Raw genomic sequence first — 22,702 nt, 5'->3', positions numbered from 1 at the left:
ACGGCTGAGAATTCCCCTGATGTTTTCCTCAGCTGTTTTCAACATAATACACGAGGAGAAGCTCACATGGACTTGCTTATGGCAGCATTGCATGTTTGTATTTTATGTTCTACTGCTTATCTCACTGGGGTGATATGAAGCCTATCTTACTGTGGCTGACTTTGGGCAAGGGATGGGGAAGAACACAAGTGGGCCTGAGAGACCCGCTCAACTTCTTCTCTTCTCCCTTCACTCTCCCCTCCTTTTCAATACTGAAGGCACAAAACTCTTAACTCATTCACTGCCAGCCCAGTTAAAATGGATCTGTAACATCTATAGCCATCATTAGCTTCACAAATCCTGGCAATCGCTTCAAAACCTTCTTAACTTTCCATCAGTTAAAAATTGTAACTCATGTCCAGCCAACAGTTTTGGGATTATTTGTCACAGGGACTGTCCGCTATACGGATGCTATCCACTACAAGACGCCTGAGGTAGCAGAGGTGAAAGTTCATCTGGATGCGTGTCTGTTCTGTACTAGTTTTGAGCCTTCAGCTGATTTTTCTGACTGCCAAACAGCGACGGCATCTCGGGGCGACAACGCACTGTCGTCTGCAATTTCTTTTCTGGCCGTGACTGCAGTGTTATCTGTGCATCCTCATCGCATGCTTCACTCGGCATTACACTGATAAAGGTGATGCATTTGGGTAGAGCTGCAAGCTTCCTGCCTCTGTCTTCATTTGGAGGGATTGCATGTCATCCATGATGCCTTAGACACTTTTACATTATGGTTTTGTTGCCGAGATGACAACCAGAAGGTCGCTCTTCAGGTGAAGTTATTTATATTGCATCCTGTGAGTGTGTGTCATTTAAGGTGTGTGCGTGTACATGTGTGTCGGAGAGGTGGGATTACTGAGCACTTTGGCCGTCAGCCATTAGGGAGAGAGAGAGACAGAAGATGCATCAGCAGGGAGCAATTTTCATTTCCACAGGCTTGTTTGGCAAACCGGCTGCTTGCTGAGATTTCCCGAACAGAAAAATGAGGATTAGCATGTTTATCCATGTAGAAGCTAGCAGCAAAAATGTGGTAAAATGAAGTTTGTAGCCTGATCATGATGAAGTGAAGACGAGACAGTGAAGTACACCAAGTGACCAAAAACAGGTGCTGGCATCTCTATTTAATAAATAGCATATTACGATCTAACTTTATTAGTATGTTGTTTATAATTTAGCACATGTATTGCTCACAAATGTTTGGCATTGTAATTGACTATTTGCTGATTAGTTGCATAGTTTTTGGAAATTTTATTTTTTTCATGAAATGCAATTTGGTTCCCAAGCCTCTCTTTTGGGCAGTATGAATTGCGCACCAGATTTTCAAATTAAAAAACTTGCTGGTGTCAGGGTTACTTTGTAAGGTGGAACGCAGAACGTGGACCCAGATGCGGTTAAACAGAGTGACGAGGCAGAGGAATGAAGTCCAAAACGTTTAATTAAATCAAAACGGGGAGGTGATCCAGAAACAAGAGGTAAATGTATGTTGAAATGTTGACATTTGTCACAATTGTCCGAAACGAAAAATAAACAAATAAAAAGCAAAACAAACAAACAATAAGAAAACAACATCCATAATCAAAAACAAAGCAAACCGGGGCAAGGCGAGGAGAAACAGCATGACATGGCAACGGCGTTCATAAGACAATGGACCGACAAAAACTAACAGAAAACAGGAGGCTAAATATACAACACTGATTGACATAGCAAGAGACAAGAGGCTAAGAGCACTGATTGGTTGACACACGAGGAAGGTGCAGGCAAACAGGTGGACATGACAATGCTTGACGAGACAAGGGAGACACACAAGTAAACAGAACAAAACACATCATGAAAGAAACTAAAGTAACCTGGGGTGTATTTCACAAAGCAGGTTTAGTGAGAACCCTGGGTCAAGAAACCGTGAAATGTGGGAAACTCTGCATCTTCCGTTCCAGAAAGGGAGGTAAGGATAACCCCGGGTTTTCACTGGATGCGGTTGCGGTGCGGTTGCGGTGCGGTCCGGCGACGCAAGCAATTAGATTCCATTCATTCGAATGGTGCAGTCTACACCGCTTGCGGGTGCGTTGCGTGTCGACTGCGGAAGGCCTGCGGCGTGCCGCAAGCCTTCCGCAAGGATAGACCTATTTTCTATTTTTGCCGGACGCCGCAGCGGTAGGCCTCCGGCAAATGGCAAGCTAGCACAAAACACATCGAGCGGGACAGGAAGACCGAGGCAGTTTCAAAATAAATTTCCGGTTACCTTTCAGAATAAAATACTCGCCAGCTCCTATTTCGCAAGTTTTTCAGCAAAACGTGACGTGGGCGTCGCCGGGCCATGTGCTCATTCACGGTTTAGACACCAGCGAACATGGACGAGGAGAGGTTTATATTGGAGGTGGAAAACCACAAAATAATATATGACACGGCACATCCTTTTTATAAGGACTGTAATGTATTGTGAGTTTGATGTTCGCGATTGCTTGTTGTGCCCGTCTCGCTTGCCGTACTGAGCGGCAGCCGGACCCGGAAGACAGAAATAAAGAGTGGACCCGCACTGACCCGACTCTCGTTATTAATATACTTTACAAGGACAACCAAAAAAAGGATGCTGCATGGAATCTCATATCTTTCTGCTTCTCTGTTGAGCAGACTTTCTGTATGTTTGTCGTTGTGAAATGCCACATGATCGCGCGCGCGCGGTCCCGCGAGACACGTTGGGAAGTGGGCGGCGACGGAGCTGCCGGACCGCAGCTGTGCGGAGCCGGTGTGGATTGACAAAAAAATTGACCCGTCCGGAGCACGCAGTCAAGACGCACCGCACCGCAACCGCACCGCAACAGCATCCAGTGAAAACCCGGGGTAAGAGGTAACTCTAGCCTGTTTCATCAAAAGAGGTCATTTAAAGGAAGGCTCCTTTAATTTTACATGTATGGCTTGATTGGCAGTAAATAGTTAGTATAGCTACGAAACATGCATAAGAGCTGAAGAATACACTCCTATATTGATTTATTTAACTTTTTTCAACATAGAAGTACTTCCGTGTTGCAACGCCCCTTAAGTGGTGACGTCACTAGTGTGTATACTCGCTTGGGGAACAGTAGTTCACGCAGACATAACAACGAGGAAGACACAAACGTCAGTTATGCCTTACTGTATTGCAAAATTTTGCAAGGCGTCGGCAAGGAAAAACCCGCGAGACCCCCCCCCCCCCCAAAAAAAAAAAAAAAAAAAAAAAAAAAAGCTACTTGAGTAGACAATGGTTTGTTTGCTAAGTGCTGTCAACCTCCCGAAGGACAAGCAGGCGTGCGCGCAGCGAACATTTCAGGCATGAGGACTTCGAATATATGTTACAATTTGAGATGGGGTACGCCACACGCCTAATACTAAAGCCCAACGCAGTACCGAGTATCTTTAAAGAACCAGACGTGGGAAATAATCAAGCCGATGGAGGAGCCGCAACTGCTAGCAACACGGAGCCTTCACTCTCACAACAGTCGGCACACATCGAGGTCTTACTACGGCCACTGAAAGATCTCGGAGAAGCGAAGCAAATTTAAAGCGAAAGGTAGGCATGTTTCGGGGGTGGGGGGGCATTGGTTATTATACTGCACGGACTGTTTTATTTCATAATTCATTTGAAGGTGGCCAACGCAGGGGCACGTCGGCACGTTACCGTAATGCACAGTATTAACAATCGTTGGGGCGGCTGGCTTGACTTCGTCTTTTCGAGTGGCGGCTGGCCTGACCGCAGTGGGACGCTACGCAAAAAAGAAAAAAAAAACAGCTAGGGGAGGTTGGGTGCTGTAACGACGATACATTTAATTTTACTATTTTTTCTTTTTCCTGAAATATTTCGTCAGTTCCACACGTTTTGCATTGCTCGTACTGTGTGTCACTTTACCTGTTGGATATTTGCTCCTCCAAGACTTTTCTTCTTCACATCTTTCATCGCAACCAAAGCTATCCTGAGAATGTCTATTTAGTATTGCCATGTTGAATGTCTGATGTTCCAGGATGCAGTTGAGATTGTCCGCAAGGAACCGATCCTCGAGTTCTTTCATTTCCAGACAGCACACATTCATTAGCGGATTGTCCATTCCTGCAGCTCCCGCACGAGCACCACTCACCCCCCGCCTGATTCACTCGTTCGTCAAAGTTTATTTTGTGCCCGAAAAGACCATCTGGCGCCACAACTTTCACATCCAAGGCAGACTTTCCTTCGGTAGTGTTATTTTGTCGTGTTGGCTCGAAGCGATAAGGTTTAATCCTTTTGACGCTAGATGCACGGCTGCGTTGCATAGTGCTTCCATAGTGTAGCGTTTACACACTAGTGACGTAAACATCCGGGTTATTTAGTCACGTGTAACAAACATGCCGGCGTTCGATTCATTTTAACAATGGTTTAAAAGTTATTAAATGTACATAAAAAAATAATCACGTCACCAAATTAATTATTGAAAAAGTAGCAACTTTTTGCTGCTAAAAATGGATCAATAAGTAAAGTGTCCCTTTAAGCTCTCGGTCAGTTACCAGAATAGCATGAACCTAAACTGGTCGGTAGCAGGTTTTCCACAATGAACCTCGAGGTTTACTCCATCTCCGCCCCCTTTCAGACACACGCTCATTCATAAAGTTCCCTGCGGAAAGTTTTTGCATAAATAAGCCTGTAGTCTATAGCCTTTTAGTCCAATTTTGTCACGAACATGGCATGTCCTTTTGACAATGACCCTATTATTGAAGGTGCCGCTTTATTGCACAGGGAATTAAATATTCGTAGCAAGAACGTTATTGGACCGCGCATAGATATGCTGGCATTTCCGCATAGTTATCTTTTTGAGCGGTACCGTGTTTCACATCACAGTCCATCATCTACATGCACAGCTTAATCCGTCCTTACATTTGCAACATTACCAGACGTAGTCATATGCGCTCACATTGCAGCATATATGTGTTGCGTTCCGTTTTTTTCTTATAACCGTTTCAATAATGTTTTTAGATTTCATCTAAGTGTTGTGACAACATTTAAATTTACGCATTGACCCGTGCAGCAATGTTCTCCCATGCCGCTTTCTTCTATGAGGAGCCGCTTAGGTGTTACACGTTATTTATATATATATATATATATATATATATATATATATATATATATATATATATATATAAAATATTAAGATTTTCTGTTGATAGGGGCAAAAAGGCGGTCTTTTGAGTCTGGTGTTAACTCCAGGTGCAACTGCTCAGTGTTTATATAACTCACTGGAATCAGCTGTGCTCGAACCGAAAACGTAGAGTTTACTCTCTGAGGGTATGTCAATTCGTTGTTCAGGGTTAATCTCACAGTTTGTTGAACCTGCTTTGTGAAATACACCCCTGATGACAAAATCAAACAGAACCCAAACCAAAATCAAGCCATGACAATACAGCAACAAAACTAACCCTAAACCCAACCCAAACCATGACAGCTGGGTTGTTGAGTTCATGAAAGATGTGTAGTTAAACCACCTCTTCGAAATAGAAAGACGAGCTGCAGTTTATGGCATGATGTAACAGGATTATCAGCTCTTTGAATCAAAAATGTCCTGATTTTGAGGGATCAGAATTTGGGACGGCATCAACAAACAGCCTCCAGTCTGCGATCCAACACAGACATCCATGCCAACTAATTACAAACAGAGATGTGGGGATTAGGATGAAAGCGAGCTCACTGGAGGCTGTATGGGAGGTAGGGTATCGTGATGGAGAGGCAGATGGCACAAGGCGGAGGGTGCAAAGCAGAAGGCCCTGTACATCGAGCCGTGCACTTTAAGGGAAGGTTACGTTATGCAATCCCACAACTGGGTGCGCTCCAGTTCTTGCCGACCCGGGCTGTTGGTGCTGAAGCTGATAGTGCTCGCTCCACGCCCTCTGAATGACTGCCCACATTTCACATTTTACACCTGTCACGGAACATTTGGATATGTCAAGCGCTGGTGTAACTAACACCAGCTTTAATGTCTCTATTCCAGCTAGCTGTGCTGGTTCGTGACACAGCTCAAAGGAACTTTTGAATATGTTCAACCTGCACTTTTCCTGGTAACGCGGGTCACAACATCTGCTGAGAACAGTTTTATTTAAAGGTGAGGAGTTCCATCTTTGCCGCAGTGAATTTCACCTGGCACTCAACAGAGAGTTAGAAAAGGTGGTCTCAAGGGCGAGATGACCCAAGAGGATTTTACCACCACCATGGAGCCATCTGATGCATTGTAAATTCGGTCAGCCAAGACAACACTGACTATTGACTAGATTTTCCAAACTCTGATCCTTTTTCCACATCTCTGCTAAGTGGATGAAGATAAAATCATGCTATGAAGTTTGGCCTCTTCAAAATGTGGTTAAAAATGATAAATATAAGTGTGGGATACCAATGCGACTGCAGCATAAATGGACAGATCAAATAGTCGATGCTAGCTTGATGTCCTTAAAGCAAGTTACACGTCCAAACACAAACACAAATGAGCAAGGGAAAAACAACTATTAATCCAAAGCACATAGTAAATATTGTCAAATATCCTCTACATTACATGTGTGTCAATCATTAAATAAGGAAAATAATTGCCTACAGCAGTCAGTTGAATAATGCAGCGGTTACCTTCATTTAAATCAATGGTGAAAGCGTCAGTCCAGGCTGTCAAAACATTATGTAATGAATCGTTAACATTGTTTACTTTCATGTTCTTACTGTTGGCACTTGTGTAGTTATTTATGTACAGTGTTCCCTCGTTTTCCGCTGGGGTTAGGTTCCAAAAAATACCCGCAATAAATGAAATCCACGAAGTAGTTAGCTTTATCTTTCACAATTCTTATAAATGTTTTAAGGCTCTAAAATCCCCTACCACACAATTTAGACACTTTTTTCATTGAGGCATTTACATGTTCTCACATTTCTCTCTTGTTCAAACATTGATAATGTTCAAAACTTCATAAATTTTATAAAAATGGGTATATTACTGCAAAAAAATATGCAAAATTGCACTTAAAAAAAAATCTGCGATACAGCGAGACCGCGAAAAGTGAACCGCGTTATAGCGAGGGAAGACTGTACACTTTTTTTTTTTAATTTTCTGCTTATATGCTAAGCATATGTGAGTTGATGTGTGACTTGAAATGTACATCGAAGGAGACTTTTCAAAACAATCTGATTTATTGAAGAGGAACTGAGCACTTGGACTAGTGTAAATTCAGCTCATGTGTATATTTTGGCACAGATCAGCAGACTAAATGGAATGACTGTGCTTTATTGATTTTTTTTAAATTTATTTTTATTTTTGAATATACTTGTCCAGTTTGTTTGGGCAGGCTGTAACAGAGACGTGCTCTACGTAAAAGTACTCACATGAATGCACTGTGATTTATTCCAACAGTGGTGTGTACTTCCAAAAATCTCAAAGGTTAACTTTGCTGATGATGCAAAGTTATTTATTTGATTTGCGGAGGCCACGGATGTCCTTGTTGTTACACTGGATAACCATCTCGGGTATCTGTGTATCTCGGACTGCATGTGCCTTGGTTAAAGACCAAAAATCCAGAGATTCCACACATTCAATGACTTTATGGTCAAGTTCACTTACTTTGGCAGGGGCATCCACACGTCTGGTGACTGTGCTCATAATGTCAACAGACATCTGAGCTGAGAATGGAGCGTAATGGAGTCCCTAAAAGTCTTTGGTATTCCAGATAGATCCATTCGATTGGTGCTCTATGTCTTTTGAGACTTGGTACTTCAGTCTTTTTATTTATGTTTGCAAGACCAGAATGTTAAGTAGTGACCTCAGACAAAGACTGGACTCCTTTGGTACCAATAGAACCCTCAGGTACAGATGAAATGACTTTGTCACACAGACTTTACCTACTACTGTCTAAACCATTGTTCTCAACTATCTTTGACATATTCACAGTTTATTTTGATTGATGGCATGTTGTTGACAATTATTAGCATTCCCAATAAGAATAGAAGATACAAATAATGAATAAATCACATTTCTTGGGGTTGTAACAAGTTGCTATTGATATTCCATAGGTAACTAAAGCACCCCCATGTGCCCCCCGCCAGCACCCATGCATTAGTTCTTCTGTTTGGCTCCAGCATCGCTCAGCATATTCAATTTCTGAGGGAATTGCAATTTCCAGGTGCTTTTTTTATTGGATCACATAATCCGTCTAGCCATCCTTACTGTTGAGAACAAGTGTCTGTCCTCAGGGAAAAGTCTTTAATGGATCAGCCAACTTTTACAAAGATGGAGCGAGCACAGAGAGAAAAACTACTATGACTTTGAAAACTTCCACAAAACTTGTATGACAACTCCTGTTCTATTGTTTTCGCCACCAACAAATCACACACATCTGGTCAGTTAGCCTTTTTGCCTGCCTGTTCTTCAAGCCTATTTGTGACAGATGGCTCCACAAAGCCTTCAAGGGGCTTCAGCCAATCACAATGTGGGGTGGAGATTACTTCTACCCGGCAACAGACCTTGAGTGGTTCCTCCACAAACAGTTACAGTATGCTGTACACAGGTGGGCTAACAGAGAACAGCCTGGACCAAAGACTTTAGTCACTTATTGAAGGGTGACACCCTCTCACCACATTCCACTGGTCATCATACACACACTGTGAATGGTTTCAGTCGGATTGCAGTAGCTATGTTGACACGTTGAGATTAATGCGCCCTCTGGTCATGAGGTACACATTTGGTATCAAAACACCTAATAATGCTAAGTTTTGCTTGACACTGTCTGGTGTTTCAAGAGGTATACAGTGATACCCTGTTTTATGTGATATGAGAGACCATATGAAAAAAACATTTTTTTTTAAACTAGCTAAACTTTAAAGTATGAATTCAGTATTCATTAGATCTTGTTTCCACTTTATCTCTGTCAAGGAAGTTAACTGTAATACTGGCACATAAAACAAAATACAATTAAACATTATATATTACAGCAAATTCTGTTAAACCAAAACAAAATTTCATCGAAAGAAAGTTAGCTTGCGTAACGCTACAGACTCGTTAATGGAAATTAGCATGATAATTACAAACCTTACAATAAAATGCTATGTTGGCACACACAGAGCAGCAACACATACAAAGAGAGCATACAACAATACGCAGTGGCATACATTCTGCTCTGTGAACAAAGACTATTAAAACTGTGGTGCTGTATTACAAAAAAGAAATTAAAGCATCTTCTTGCTGTTAATTGCGGCATCTCTTCCAGTAGATCTCAGTGCTGGGCTTGTTGCAGCGTTTGCTACAACACTGAAATATCATATCCACTCCTGATTACACTTTTTATTGTATCTTGTTGGATGTGCAGCTGAACCTATTAAAATGTCCCGTGACTGGATTGAGCAATTGTCCCTAAAAAAAGGTAAAAACAGGATGTTTGTGTAAGCACTGAGGCTAGACAGTTTACTTATTTATAGAAATTTGGCAGGCAAACCAGCATGGTGACCAAAACATTAATACCATGCACCCTTTTTTAGGGGCATGGGTTCTGTCAGTGTGTATATTTGACTGCAGGCAAACACGCAAATGAAGATCAGAAACCAAGAAACAACCAGCACTCTGTTCGCCCTCACACCAGCTCACCCTTCACGTCCTCTTTTCTCGAGTTACAGCGACACGCTGCCCTTTTTGGCAGGCTCTGCTGGGGGGTTTCGCATACTACATGTCACTTTTTAATAGATTCTCACATTAAAAGGGCTTGTAATGCAGAGTGAACACTTTGTCCTTGAAAATATTACTGGGATGTTGAACACACATCGTCATTTCCCAGAACATCTGCTATGGGTGTTGACACCTCTCTCATGCTCACACTGTAAATCATTCATTAAGTAAACGTGGATGTTAATAGTTCAGGCAATAACAGCAACTGCTGAGCACACGCGCGCAAGGAGGAAATTGCGATCTACACAAGATACATATGACATATTTTGTTTTACCTTCTGTCTGTTCAGGCAACTATAAAAGTTAAAATAATCACAATTATAGGTCTTATGCATAAACAAGAAGGAAATAAAAGCACCACTGCAATCACGTTTTTCATAAATACAATTAGTTAAAACAAATCTACAACACTAATACTGCTGCTAGGTAGCTTTATTTATATAGTAACTTTCATACAAAAGGTAACTCAATGTGCTTAAAAGTACATTTAAAAGCATTTAAAAATATAATAACTAGACTTTAAAAACAAAGAGAGATGAAAGATGCTAAAATTACTAAAAGAATGTACAGTACAAGAAAAAAATATATGTACAGTATACATTTTTAAAATGCTTTAAGAGCTCACTCATAAGCATGAAAAAAAAAAAAGTAACAGTTTTTAATCTGGACTTAAATGCACTCACACTTAGGGCTAACTTTACTCTTTACTGCTGTCAGCTTTTTCCATTTGGGTGCAGCATAACAGCTAAATGCTGCTTCATCATGTTTGCTTTGAACTCGGGACTCCACTACAGTAATTGACCCAAGTCTGCAGACCTCAGAACCCAACTTACTACTATTATATTTCCATGTGTTAGTACGTTCTTTGTCCTCATTAGTTACGACAATTCAGCGATGCCTTGTGCTACGTTCAGAGCGAACCGAAAATATCGTGACACTACGCTAGTCTCTCGCGTGTTTGTTCACAGGGTTCTCAATGGATTTGTTTCGCTTCGCTCCGCATCGGAGGAAGAAGAGGGATTTCCGCTTCGGTAGGTGGTGCTAACTTTATTGTAGCATTGCTAGCTTACTTCACACTTCGACAAACAAACAAACTCACCAGATAAGCCGACCTCCACGCTTCTTCCTCCAAGCAACCGGTCGCCGAGTCGTACAGCTCCGGGTGCCCGCAAACTGCGACGATCAAGCTATCCTCCATTGCTATGCTACACTTTCTGCACACAACCACATCCTGTGTTTTGTCTGCCGTGTGACGTATTTGGTGACGTGAACTATCTCGACACCGATTGACTGTCGCTGACGCAATGGCACCAAAAGTTCAGTTTAGCCAACGCCGACGAAATGGGCGAAGTAGCGAAATGCGCACCGGAAACGTCCCAAACGCACCGCCCGCAACGCCATCGCGCCCCCCTGCATAAAATCCATTGACTACAATGCAATTGCGCCCCCAGAAACGCATCCCCCACTGTTGGCCTGAACGTAGCATTATTCGCAACTTCTCTACGATTGCCTTCCACTACTGACGTGTGCACTACTAGTCCTACTATTGAAGCACGACATGAACTATTATAGCTTTATGATGTCACTTGAACAGGTAACATGCATTTGTCAACTAGTACACAGTTTGGCGTCACTCGTAACATGTATTTGTTCTATGTGTGCTCTAGTCGTTCTTCTAGTGTGCCGAACAGTCTTACTTGTGAGGACTAGTCAAATAAATGCTTAAACTACTTTTCACAGGAGCTACTACTGTCTGTGAGAATTATATTCAATTGATGTACAGTAGGCCTATTTCTTAGCTGAAAACCTTTTCGAACTGTTGAAACTCCCTGACTTATGGGGGGGAGTTTGAAATACCCTGCAACTGGCAACCAGTCCAGCATCTCGCCCAAAGGCAGCTGAGATAGGCTCCAGCTTGCACTTAACCCTAATGAGGATAAGCACAATAAAATGGATGGATGGATAATATTTAAGAAGGTAGGGTTAGTTAGTTAGTTAGTTGGAACGAATCACCCTAAATTGAGAGAAATACAGCCAGAACCCTCAAAATGACAACTGCAATATTTAATCAATCAAATACGCACATTTCTATGAGAAGAAAAACCTGTTGGAGCACTTATAATTCGGCACAGACAGCACACGTAGGCAGGAAAACGAGGAGATAGGCAGATGCAGATGAACCCCTCAGGGCTGTGAGTTTTCAGCAGCAGCAGAGTTAGGAATTAATTATAAAGTCCAAAAGTCTCCAAAGTGATTCTTTGCCAAACATTTGCTTTACCTCCTCAAGTTGCCAGCACTGGGCTCCTAATCAAAATGTGAGGAAGCTATCTATAATCCAGCTCTACAGTAATAGGAATTCTCTACAGTGTGAATGCAGAAGCCGGTTTGACTTCTTATCCAAACACAACATATTGGCACCTTTCACACACACACGGAATATTTCAGTAGACAGGATGTGGGGTGCAGGGTGGCTCAACTCAGACACAAACGTGTCCTTATTTTTGCCTATGTTAATTCAATAGATGACTCAATGTCCTTACTTGATGTGCCTCGGCTGCTTTCTTAACTCTCATTTCATTTCATTTCATTTCAGACTGTTCCACTCTGTGGCATATTAGCTTTCCCACGTTGTACTCTCGTGCGCTCACAGTCCGCCTCTGAAGCCCTGAGGAGCAGCATGCACACAGGCCTGTTATTTGCATCGTAAACACTCGAGCTGGCACTTCATGTTGTCCTCAAGCCAGCCCGCATACAGTTTGACATTATGGGTCAGAAACGAAGGGAGCTGCAACATGACTGGAGGAAGTGAGTGAAAAGTGCACTATGTGACACAGGCCTACACGTTTGTAACAGTTTCATACTGCAAACACGAATGGCCAACAATCTTAATTTAGATCAGCAAAATGTACAAACATCTACTTTTTGAGAGTTTAGTTGGTGGTTAGCGTTAGCCGTGTTTACATTGCGTGCCCAGATGCGCTTGTATGGTACATTAGTAAGTGTATCATGTGTTTTGACTTTGTGCATTGTTTTGAGTTGTTCTACTACATGCTATGCTTTTAATATTAATATCTTATATTGGCAGAAAGCAGATATAGTACTATAGTAACATTATGACACATACAGGGTTGTGCACAAACAAGTGTACTGTGGTCAAGCCCAATTCTTCAGTCAAGGAAGTGAACCCGCCCGTGCATGAGTGCTCAAATAAGTCAAACAATCCCGATATTACAGCTAGCGGTGACAAAATTACTAATAGTTGTGTACGAAAGGAAAAAAAAGGCTTTGCTAAAAGTACGTACCAGTAGGCCTACTGATTTGACTGCTTAAGTAAAAGGTAAAAAAAAAAAAAAAAAAAAAGTCAATTTGTTGGACAGAAGTGTCCAATTTACAACACAGACTTCACACATTTTCATTGTGAGCCATTACATATTGCCTTTGTGTCAAATTGGAACCATGGAAAGCAGCGATTCACGAACAGAAGGAATGTCTCAAAGATTGTGAAAGCCTAAATCCTCGCACAAGGAAACAATAATTTTGCATGCAAGCATGATTTCTATTCATGTTGTGTTGCCTCCATGTAATTTACACAGTCTTTCATATTTTGTAAATCGTTTTTCATGCATTTAACAAATATTAGCTTGGCAGGGGAAAAATGCGCCAAAAATAATGTGAATGCAACAATAAACACTTTCCATTCTCTACTCTACTATCAACCTGCATGATGTGCGTGGTTATTTAGAACACTTCTACAGCAGACTCTGGTCCTGGTTGTAATTTGCTGCCTGAAGCCTAGCTCGGGTATATCGATTATGTGTTCAGAATTCCTGGAGGGCAGTCATGACTCAACACTTTTCCAACTCTTCCATCCTTTGGTTGTTTTCACACCATCTCCCTTTCTACTTTAGTCCCCATCCACTTATGCAGCACTATGTGGGAATACTATGAAGGGACAACAATGATGGCTGCTCTGAAGTTCACACTACATTGATTATAAATGGCCAAGTGATATTTGGGATTTTTTAAAACTTAAATAAATAAATAAATAAATAAATAAATAAATAAATAAAAAACACCTCAGACCACACTTTTAATTCTTTATGTGACTCAACGAAGACTGAAAGTGAGGACTATATGATTATGTTGGCAACACGGACAACAACTAGGGTGGCCAGGCGTCCTGATTTAGGCAGGACAGTCCTAATTTTCAGTGATGTGTCCTACATCTTGCGCAACCCTAGGCAGGACACTGGTTTGTCCTCCTTTTTAAAGAAAATGAGCCGTGTTTGAGTTCATGTGACCCAACCTCAGCCCCACCCCAGGTATGTCACAACTGGTCGATGATTGGCCAAGAGTGGCTTCGGTTAAAAATTTCGTGTATTATTGGTTCAATAAATGTAAACAAAGCTCCACGTGTGGCTATCTGACTACATAATTTCCTCGTCGCCTTCTTTGACAGCAGCAGTAGCAAGCAAAAAGCAACAACAACAAGTCAGCGCGAGCAAAAATTCCAAAACGCCGGACATCTTCTAATATTGAATGGACAAAAGAGCACAATTTCCTGTCCAAAAGCAGTCGAAACTCGTTTCACGGTTTCTGCACGCTTTGCCGGTGTGATGTGGACGTGAACAGTCAGGGCAAAGCAGACATAAAACGTCACAAGGAGATGGAGAAGCATAAAAGCAAGAAGAAGGCAGCAAATGTTGACACACTTGAAGACATTTTTTTCCCTTATTTCTCTTTCAAAAAAATTATGTTTTGTGGCGCCTTGCACTGTTACAGAAGCATGTCACTGCTTAGTGTTTTAAGGTAGCCTGATCGTGTAAACTAAATAAATTGTCAAAAATAATTTAGAATTTTTGATATTTTTTTACAATTTATTTACAAAAACATGATCTATAAAGCACACAAAATTTTATTGATGAAAATACATCGCAAGTCTGATGTATTAATTTAAAAAAAATATGTCCTCATTTTTGACCTGATGGAATATTGGCCACCCAAACAATAACAAACTAGGTAGGTAGCTAGCTACCAAGCTAGGTAGGTAGCTAGCTACCTAGCTAGCAGTTGTTTACATGGACAACAACATGCTATCTGTAGCTAGCTAGCTAAAGCTAGGAGGTCAAGATAGATAGATAGATAGACTTTTAGCATGTTTCTTGAAAACATAACTGGTCTTTTCACCTTAGTCTACCGTTTGACTCAGATCCATATCTACACTGCATGTGTGTCTGTTTTCTCCAGAAATAGTCAGTGATTCAATGACACTGTAAACCAGTAGTGAGGCTAACAGTTTATCTGACACTGCCACAAGGATATTCGAGTTTCATATTTCAGCGGTGCATCAATGCTCCCATGTGTTGCCTGTGTGTACTGAGATGTAAAATCATCTGCGGTCCATTGGAAATGCGAGATTGTGCTGTCAGTTCAGTAATCGCTACCGTTATCGTTGACCCCCTTTCTTCCCCATTTCCAGCCCTCATAAGTCACCTCTCAGCTGCTGCCTCTCCTCACATATTTTTAGCAGTAAAGCTCAGTTTTCTATTGATTGTATCTATTCTTTTTTGTGTGTGAGACAAGTTGGAAGTGAGCCACTTTCCTGCAGCCGTACATCGTCCTTGAGGGTGCAATGTCATTACCGAGCTCCTCATGTTGCAGTTTGAGGCATTCTCTGAACTGGTCATCCAGTCTGGCAGCGCATATAATTTAATACAAATAATGCTGTGACACTCACTTTATTAGACATGCTTATCTGCAGGGTGTACATCATTTTGTTTGGATCCCACATGAGCTCAAGTATTTTATAATGTTGAATGCTACAAGTACTGGAGAGAAAAGAAAAAAAGGGAGAAAAAAAATATAGTTCATCCAGAGCATTCGTGAACAAGATCAGTAATGTTCTCACATGAGAGGGCACGAGCAAACATGATTTCTTTGGTTTTCTTTCTTCAGGGGTGTTCCACACTAACCTCATCCAGACATGCCTTTATGGACACACTAACAGTATTTGTCCTGGAACCGAAATTGGCATTCCCAAAACTTTTTCCACTAAATTACTGATAATGGCATACATTTATTGTGATGCGTGTGTTTTTTTTTTCTTTTTCTTTTTTAATTAAAAAAAAAAAAAAAAAAAAAAAAGCTATTTCTGGGCTTAGGGCCTGATTTACTCAATGTTTTAAACGGCATTGCCTACACAAGCAGACATGGAAACTGAGCTACTAACTGGGTGCACCCAGCATTGCGTCTGCCAAAGGTGCAAAATTGCCGGCCAGTTAATTTTGCGTATTCCAGTAGTAATATATGTAGTCGATGAATTTAGCATCCGCAGTGTGAAGGCAGCTGCAAGCAAAGTGAGTTGCAGCGGGGAGAACAGATCTTTTCTCCTTGAGTAAACATTTTTGGAATGCCAGAAACAAAAATTATCGCAACACATCATCTAATCAGCAGTAACATTTTGGAGCTGAATGTTGGGTGTCAAACTAATATTAGCTGAGGGGCCACATGGAAGAAAATATGTAACCAAGTGGGCCGGAACGTTAAAATCATGGTATATAGCCTAACTTCAAATCAATTGCCGTCAGTTAAACACGCATCTTCGCTATTTGCAGGCCAGCCCTAAATTGCGGGGCTCGACTGTAAATATATTGTTTTAAAAAATAACATGAATGCAAATGGAACGCGGCAACACTTTGCCCGTATGACTTCCGGGTGTGTTTTTGCATATATATTGTTCCCAGAATACATTGTGTGGTGCTGTTAACCAAGGAATAGGCTGTTATTCCATGTCATATGTGTTTGTGTTAGCAATAGCTGAATGTTTGTCACATTCAGCACGTTTATGTTTGATTTATGTTGGTCTATATTTTTATTCTACATTTCTTTTTCCAACAAACCGTAACTTAAGGTTGTGTGTACAATAATGACCTCCAGGTCAATTCCGTGTACAAGTTGCATTGCTCATCTGAGGATTACCCATGTTTTTACTTTACGAGAGCATCTCGCGGGCCGGATTAAACCCCTTTGCGGGCCTGATCTGGCCCGTGGGTCATATGTTTGACACCCCTGTTCTAAGGGCTGACTTAGAGTCAATCGCAAGAAGGAGTCATGCCATCTCAACAAGGGCAAAATTCTTTTCAACGCTGCACTTTCTTGCTTCTGGGTCATGTTAGCTGTGACAATATTTGTTTTTTGGCCTCTCCCAGAGCACTTTTTCACACTGCAGGTGAGTTAAATCAAACAAAATAACAAAACATGGCCATTGTGCAGTTGCTGGCTTCCCCAAAATTGTTGGCATAACCCTCAAGAGTATTGTTCAGACCTCCATTTGTCTTTGAACTGTATCCCCTGTCTTCTTTGCCAGTAACAATCTGGTCTGAAACAACCCTCTGAGCTCACCTAATGATTTTTCCACTGGCTCCCCCTCTCGTGTTCCTCGTCCTATCTTTGCTGCTGCTAGTGCTTTTCCATGTTTGTATGAATGCTTGATGTTCACATGCCTTCTATCATCCAGTGACCTCTCCTCCTCCATAGGCTTTTGGCTCTGTTTTCAGTTCCGGATGTGTTGCCTTCCACACGCATCTCGGCATGCTTATGCACAAAGGAGCACTTTTGAAAATGCCGTCTCCGAAAAGCCTCACTTCTAGGACACTAGCTGGGAACAAGGAGGCTATTGAGCGGTGCAGTAAGGGGCGGGAGGGGCAGGCCTGGCATTCAGGCTGCCATTCGACAAAGGGGTGGGACTGAACCACATTGGAGGGGTGGAAGGTCAGAACGACACAGCATGGACACAAAAACTATTTTCTTCACTTTTTCTTTCATCTTCATTGTATCTTGACCGAATCGATTTTTTAAGCCGTTTGTTATACCTGAGCACAAAACATCGAGACAGAAAAAGCAATTAGGTTGAAGAGTTCATACATACTGTAGTTGTAATCCAAAAGTTTTTAATTACTGGATTGTGTTCACATGACCCTTGGCTGTGCATCACCTCAATTTTCTGCCCCTGTGATTGTTCATATCGGCTCCCTCATGCGTTGCTTGTCTCTAATTCCTCTTCAGGCCGAAAACAACACTTATTTAAAGTAGATTGTATTGCATAGATTCTAATAAGAGGAATATTGCTGCTGTCAACAAGCTGCCCTTGTTCCAAATAAGCTACTGCCACACCAGTTTACTTGATGTTTTAATGCAGATGAATGACATGACTATTTTGCTGTTGCTCAACAAAATTCCAATGACTTGAAAGTAAATTACACCGCACCACTAACAATTATCGATTGCTGTTGCTTGAGCCCTTTTCCAGCTCAATAACTTTCACCAGTTTGCTTTTCTCCTGGCCTGTTCGTCGAGTTACAGAGTGTTGTGGCAAAAATATTGGTAACCCGGTTAGTGTTTGTCGCAGTGACATAACACATTTGTGCAGTCACTGTGACCTGCACTCTCAATGACCAGTAGCGCTTGGCTTTGCATAACAACAAAGGAAACAAAAAAAAAAAAAATGAGGATGTGAACTCCTTACGTTGCTGATGTTGCTTTAGTGAATTTGTCTGATTTTCGGCAATGCAAATAGTGACCTGGGTTTGTTCTATTGGAATGGGGGTGGGATCATTTCAGAATTTCTGTCGTTATTGTGTTGATTAATTGATGAATCAGATCCCATCCCTTTATTCGAAAACAAGACACTACTGTATGTCAAATTGACAGTCGACAACATGCACAAACATTTATGATTCAGTTCCTTGTTTGGTCTGTAACATATCAGGAAATTGGAAAAAAAAATATTGATCACTGTTTTCCAACGTAAAAGCGGAGGTTTTCAAATGTCTTGTTTTGAAAAAAACATGAATATAATCGGTCTGCTCTAAATGTAAGACTACAGAAATATGAGAATATTTGCTGTTGAGAGGCTGAAATCCTCAATGTTCAATTAAACATGTCTAAACCATTAATCAATTATTTTTTAAAAATCAATAGTTGGGCTTCAGGTCCGGCTGAATGAGCAAACAAAACAAAAAACATACATAGACAATATACGCAATATGTTATAGAGTAATCACTTATCACAATCTACAAAGTACTTGGGAAAGGTTGAATTGCTAAAGCTCTCATGACAATGCGTCAAGGTGTCCCTGCAAGTAGAAGATACTCGTGGAACATATTTCTGACTTTTTCCTGGCACCAATGGTGAACTCGCCGTCATCCAGATGTTGTCATTCTCACACATTATGGATCCAGTTCATCGAGTGAAAGGCTTGGGGTGGAGCGGGGCGTGTCTTATTTAAAAATAAACCTTTGCCCTTATGTAATAAGCCAACGTGTGTGTGTGAGAGAGAGGTTGATCAATGCCAGCAGGTCCACATGGGCATGTGATATGATGAGCAAGCACTTTTGGACCTCTGGTTGACAGTCATAAGTGAGATTTGAATTTATCCATTCCATCAACCCTTGTAATTCTATAGAGATAGTTATGTAACCTTTTTATAAAAAAAAAAAAAATGATTGGAGTTGAGATCTAAACACAAAAAAAGAATCATATTTTAGATGTAACCTTCCATCTATGTTCATCAGATTTGGATTGGGGATGTTGGCTACTGTGCAGGGTTTCTCTCGTGGTCATATATTTGCAATTTGAGACGAAGTTTGGCCTTCATCTGTTGGACTCAGAGCAAAGTACAATTCAAGGAACCTTGTGCGGATCTGGGAAAGAAGGGTAAGGAGTGTCTCCCGGAGGGGTTGAGTGGATTTAAGTAAAGCTCACCAGTTATCAACATCAATCCTAGAGCAATCAATCCATACTACAAGGTTGCTGTGAGTGTGAAGCATTTATGGATGAAGTTTCCTGTAATGCTGGTCCTTTGCTTTTTGCAATGCTATTTTATTTATAACCCCACCACATACACACCCATCACTCATAGATTTTAATGCAGTGGTCACCACCATCCTCCTCATCAATCACCATGATCGACTCTGTGTGCTTGATGTTCTTTTACAACACAGCAAACAGCTGTGCTTCACTTTAGGAAACGTTTGCCTAGCTGTGCAGTTCATTTCACAACATGGCGTGTATTTCGAGCGCTGGTGCGGAGGACGATAGCTGGCTGCGTCAATTACATAAATAGTGTGACGTCGCACTAGTTCAATATCACTGATTAACTGGATGATTTAGATTTTTTTTAGCATAACATTAACTGACATTTCAAAGTATAGTTTTCCATTGAGAAGTGACCAAACCGGATTTATATATATATATATATATATATATATATATATATATATATATATATATATATATATATATATATATATATATATAAATAAAAATCTCTACTTGTTTGCTCATCGTCCTCAACTTTATTTTTGTTGTTCCCATGGTGACCATGACGTGTGAACTGTAGGCCTGTGTACTCACTGGAACTTTAGCTTTTGTGAATGTGAAGGCAAACAACAATTGCAGTGTGACAGATATGTGGATGTAGCAGCGAGGGAGGCTGTTGTCAGTCGTAGCACCCTTTTCTTGTTCATCACTCGGATGTCTGTGGTGGGCGTCGCAGTTACGTCAAATATCAGAGAGTGCTTGTGAAATGTGTGTTCCAGGCACCTCGCTCATTTGGATGGACTTATTAGGTTAAAGAGAGAAACCCACGCAAAAGAAAATATATTTCATGGAATTTAATTACCAGGATGCAAATGTCATAAATAGAAATAGGTTCTTATAATTAAGAGTGTTTGTTGCTCTATGATGAAATTCCTGTATATACATTTTTACGATTTAGACCTTTTTAACATATTTACATTGTGCTAAATAAGCTACACTTTGAATAAGTAACACTATCATTAAAGGCAGATGAGGAGTAGCGAAGTATGTAACACAGCAAACGAGAACAGACGAAGCAAATGCTAATCACTAAGCTAATGTTGTGTCGCCAAACACCATAAAAAAAAAAGTGCTTTCTTCGGTTTGCAGTTCACTGTTCACAGAAGTCTGGATTGAACCACATTAAAGTGATGACTAACTAGCTATGAACAGAAAATTAGCAGGTCAATAAGTAGGAGCATAATAGTACAGCAAACAGCACAGTATGCACACACACACACCCCAAAACTGGAAATGAATCTTCTTCATTTGGAGTGTATTTTTCAGATGTACACCAAGACTCATATTGATGGTCATTTATTATTTAGCCAATTGACCAGATTCTCATCAATAGCTGTCAGACCATGAACCCCATCTGGATGACGGTACATGGGGCAAGATCTTATCACATAATCTGCAGATTGCTCCTCTGCACCACACTCACAGGTTGCAGTGGGAGCCGTTCCGCATCCGTGCATGGTTGACAGGAAAAAGCCCAACGCCAGCTTGACCCAGGCGGACGTGGGAAGACACATGCTTGGTGGCGAGGTGCTGGTGAGAGAAATGAAAGCACGAGAGCGTCCATCACCAGTTATTTTGAGCTCACGTTTTGCCTCCTTGTTATAAAGGTGGAAGGCAGCTGTCGTCGCTTTGATTACACTGAGCTTCAGCTTCCAATTCTGGAGGTAAGGCACCCCTCTAGTTACTTCCAGTCTTTTGCTGAGTGCACAATTGCCAAATCATCAGCATATGCTGGAAAGTTATGTATAAAAGTGTTAAATAAGAGAGGTGCCAGGACTGATCCCTGTGGGACGCCAGTTCTCAGGGGTGAAACTACGGTTTCCAACAAGCTCCATGATCAAGGAGACCATGTGCCTGTCAGACAGCAGGTGTGAGAGCTTGCAGGTAAGGCCACAATGTCATACAGTATCATAAGCTGCTGCTCGATCAACAAACACAACACCTCACCTGCCTTTTTCTTGGCCGCGAAGCTGTCAGGAGAGTAACTTGATCTACGGTTGATTTCCCGCATCGAAAACCAGCTTGCTCCCGAGAAAGCAGCGGATCAACATTACGTTCGATGCATCATCAATGAATCAGTAACATCAGCTAGGATGAGGTAACCCTAATCCTAACCCATAGAAAAAAAGACATGAATAAATCTGATTCTTTCTGCCTCTTTTAACAGGAAACGACTTCATCACGACAGGTGTCATTACTGTGAAGGGATTCAGTTTATACCATGATAGGAATTTTAGGTCATTTCTAGGCCTCAGTCTATTTGAAGAAAGGTTATACATCCATCCATTTTCGTAACCGCTTGCTCCTCACAAGGGTCGCGTGGGTGGGTGGGGGGTGGGGGTGCTGGAGCCTATCCCAGCTGGCTTTGGGCAGTAGGCGGGTTGCCAGCCAATTGCAGTGAAGAAAGGTTAGTCCGGGACAAAAATATTACAACATGCAATTATTATATATATATATATATATATATATATATATATATATATATATATATATATATATATATATATATATATATATATATATATATATATATTCCAGGTTTTGGCGACACTTTCCCCTTCTTTTCCTATCCTCAGCTAACCTGTGCCTACACTCCTCCATAAGCATTCAGGTGGGCTCCAGCCAACTTACATATGCTGTGAGTTTATTGCTCAATGTGCTGGTTCTCATTAATTACTGGCAGCAGCAGTTATCATGAACCGGATATTATATCATTGGTCTGCAACCACCACTTTGTACATTTTTTTTTAGCATAATATATTTAGGCGTGCTGTAATGATCGTCAGCACCCTGTCAACAACCCCAACGAACGGAATATGATGCTCTCCATTATCGGTGGTGAGAGTGTGTCAATTTTTCCAAACATCCACTGTTTATTACCCTTCAAATAGGTGTGTGTGTGTCCGTGAGACTCTCCTTCAATTTCTCTGAATTCTTCAAGATCCTGTCACACTCTTATAGACCTCCCTGCGCCAATCATCACCGGTCCAAATATACAATCCCTGACACCATTATGTCAAATGATGATTTGTGTATGTGAGAGTAGATAAGTGCAGTGAGTCAAAGGTCAGGGTAGAATAGACGGGACTCGGCTGTCCCAGTGGCA

General features: G+C 41.3%; 1 protein-coding gene across 1 annotated transcript in view; it reads left to right on the top strand.

Moving 5' to 3' along the window:
- The window catches only part of LOC144003094 (uncharacterized), a 72,367-nt gene that overhangs the window by 32,119 nt on the left and 17,546 nt on the right, over positions 1-22,702 (top strand). Inside the window, exons 2-4 of the mRNA XM_077499355.1 lie at positions 21,022-21,129; positions 21,204-21,260; positions 21,394-21,480. Coding sequence (XP_077355481.1) covers positions 21,022-21,129; positions 21,204-21,260; positions 21,394-21,480 — 252 coding nt within the window. The remainder of the gene's footprint in view (positions 1-21,021; positions 21,130-21,203; positions 21,261-21,393; positions 21,481-22,702) is intronic.

The sequence above is a fragment of the Festucalex cinctus genome, chromosome 1 (assembly GCF_051991245.1).
Source record: "Festucalex cinctus isolate MCC-2025b chromosome 1, RoL_Fcin_1.0, whole genome shotgun sequence".
Lineage (NCBI taxonomy): Eukaryota > Metazoa > Chordata > Actinopteri > Syngnathiformes > Syngnathidae > Festucalex > Festucalex cinctus.
This window is presented reverse-complemented; position numbering and strand designations above follow the sequence as displayed.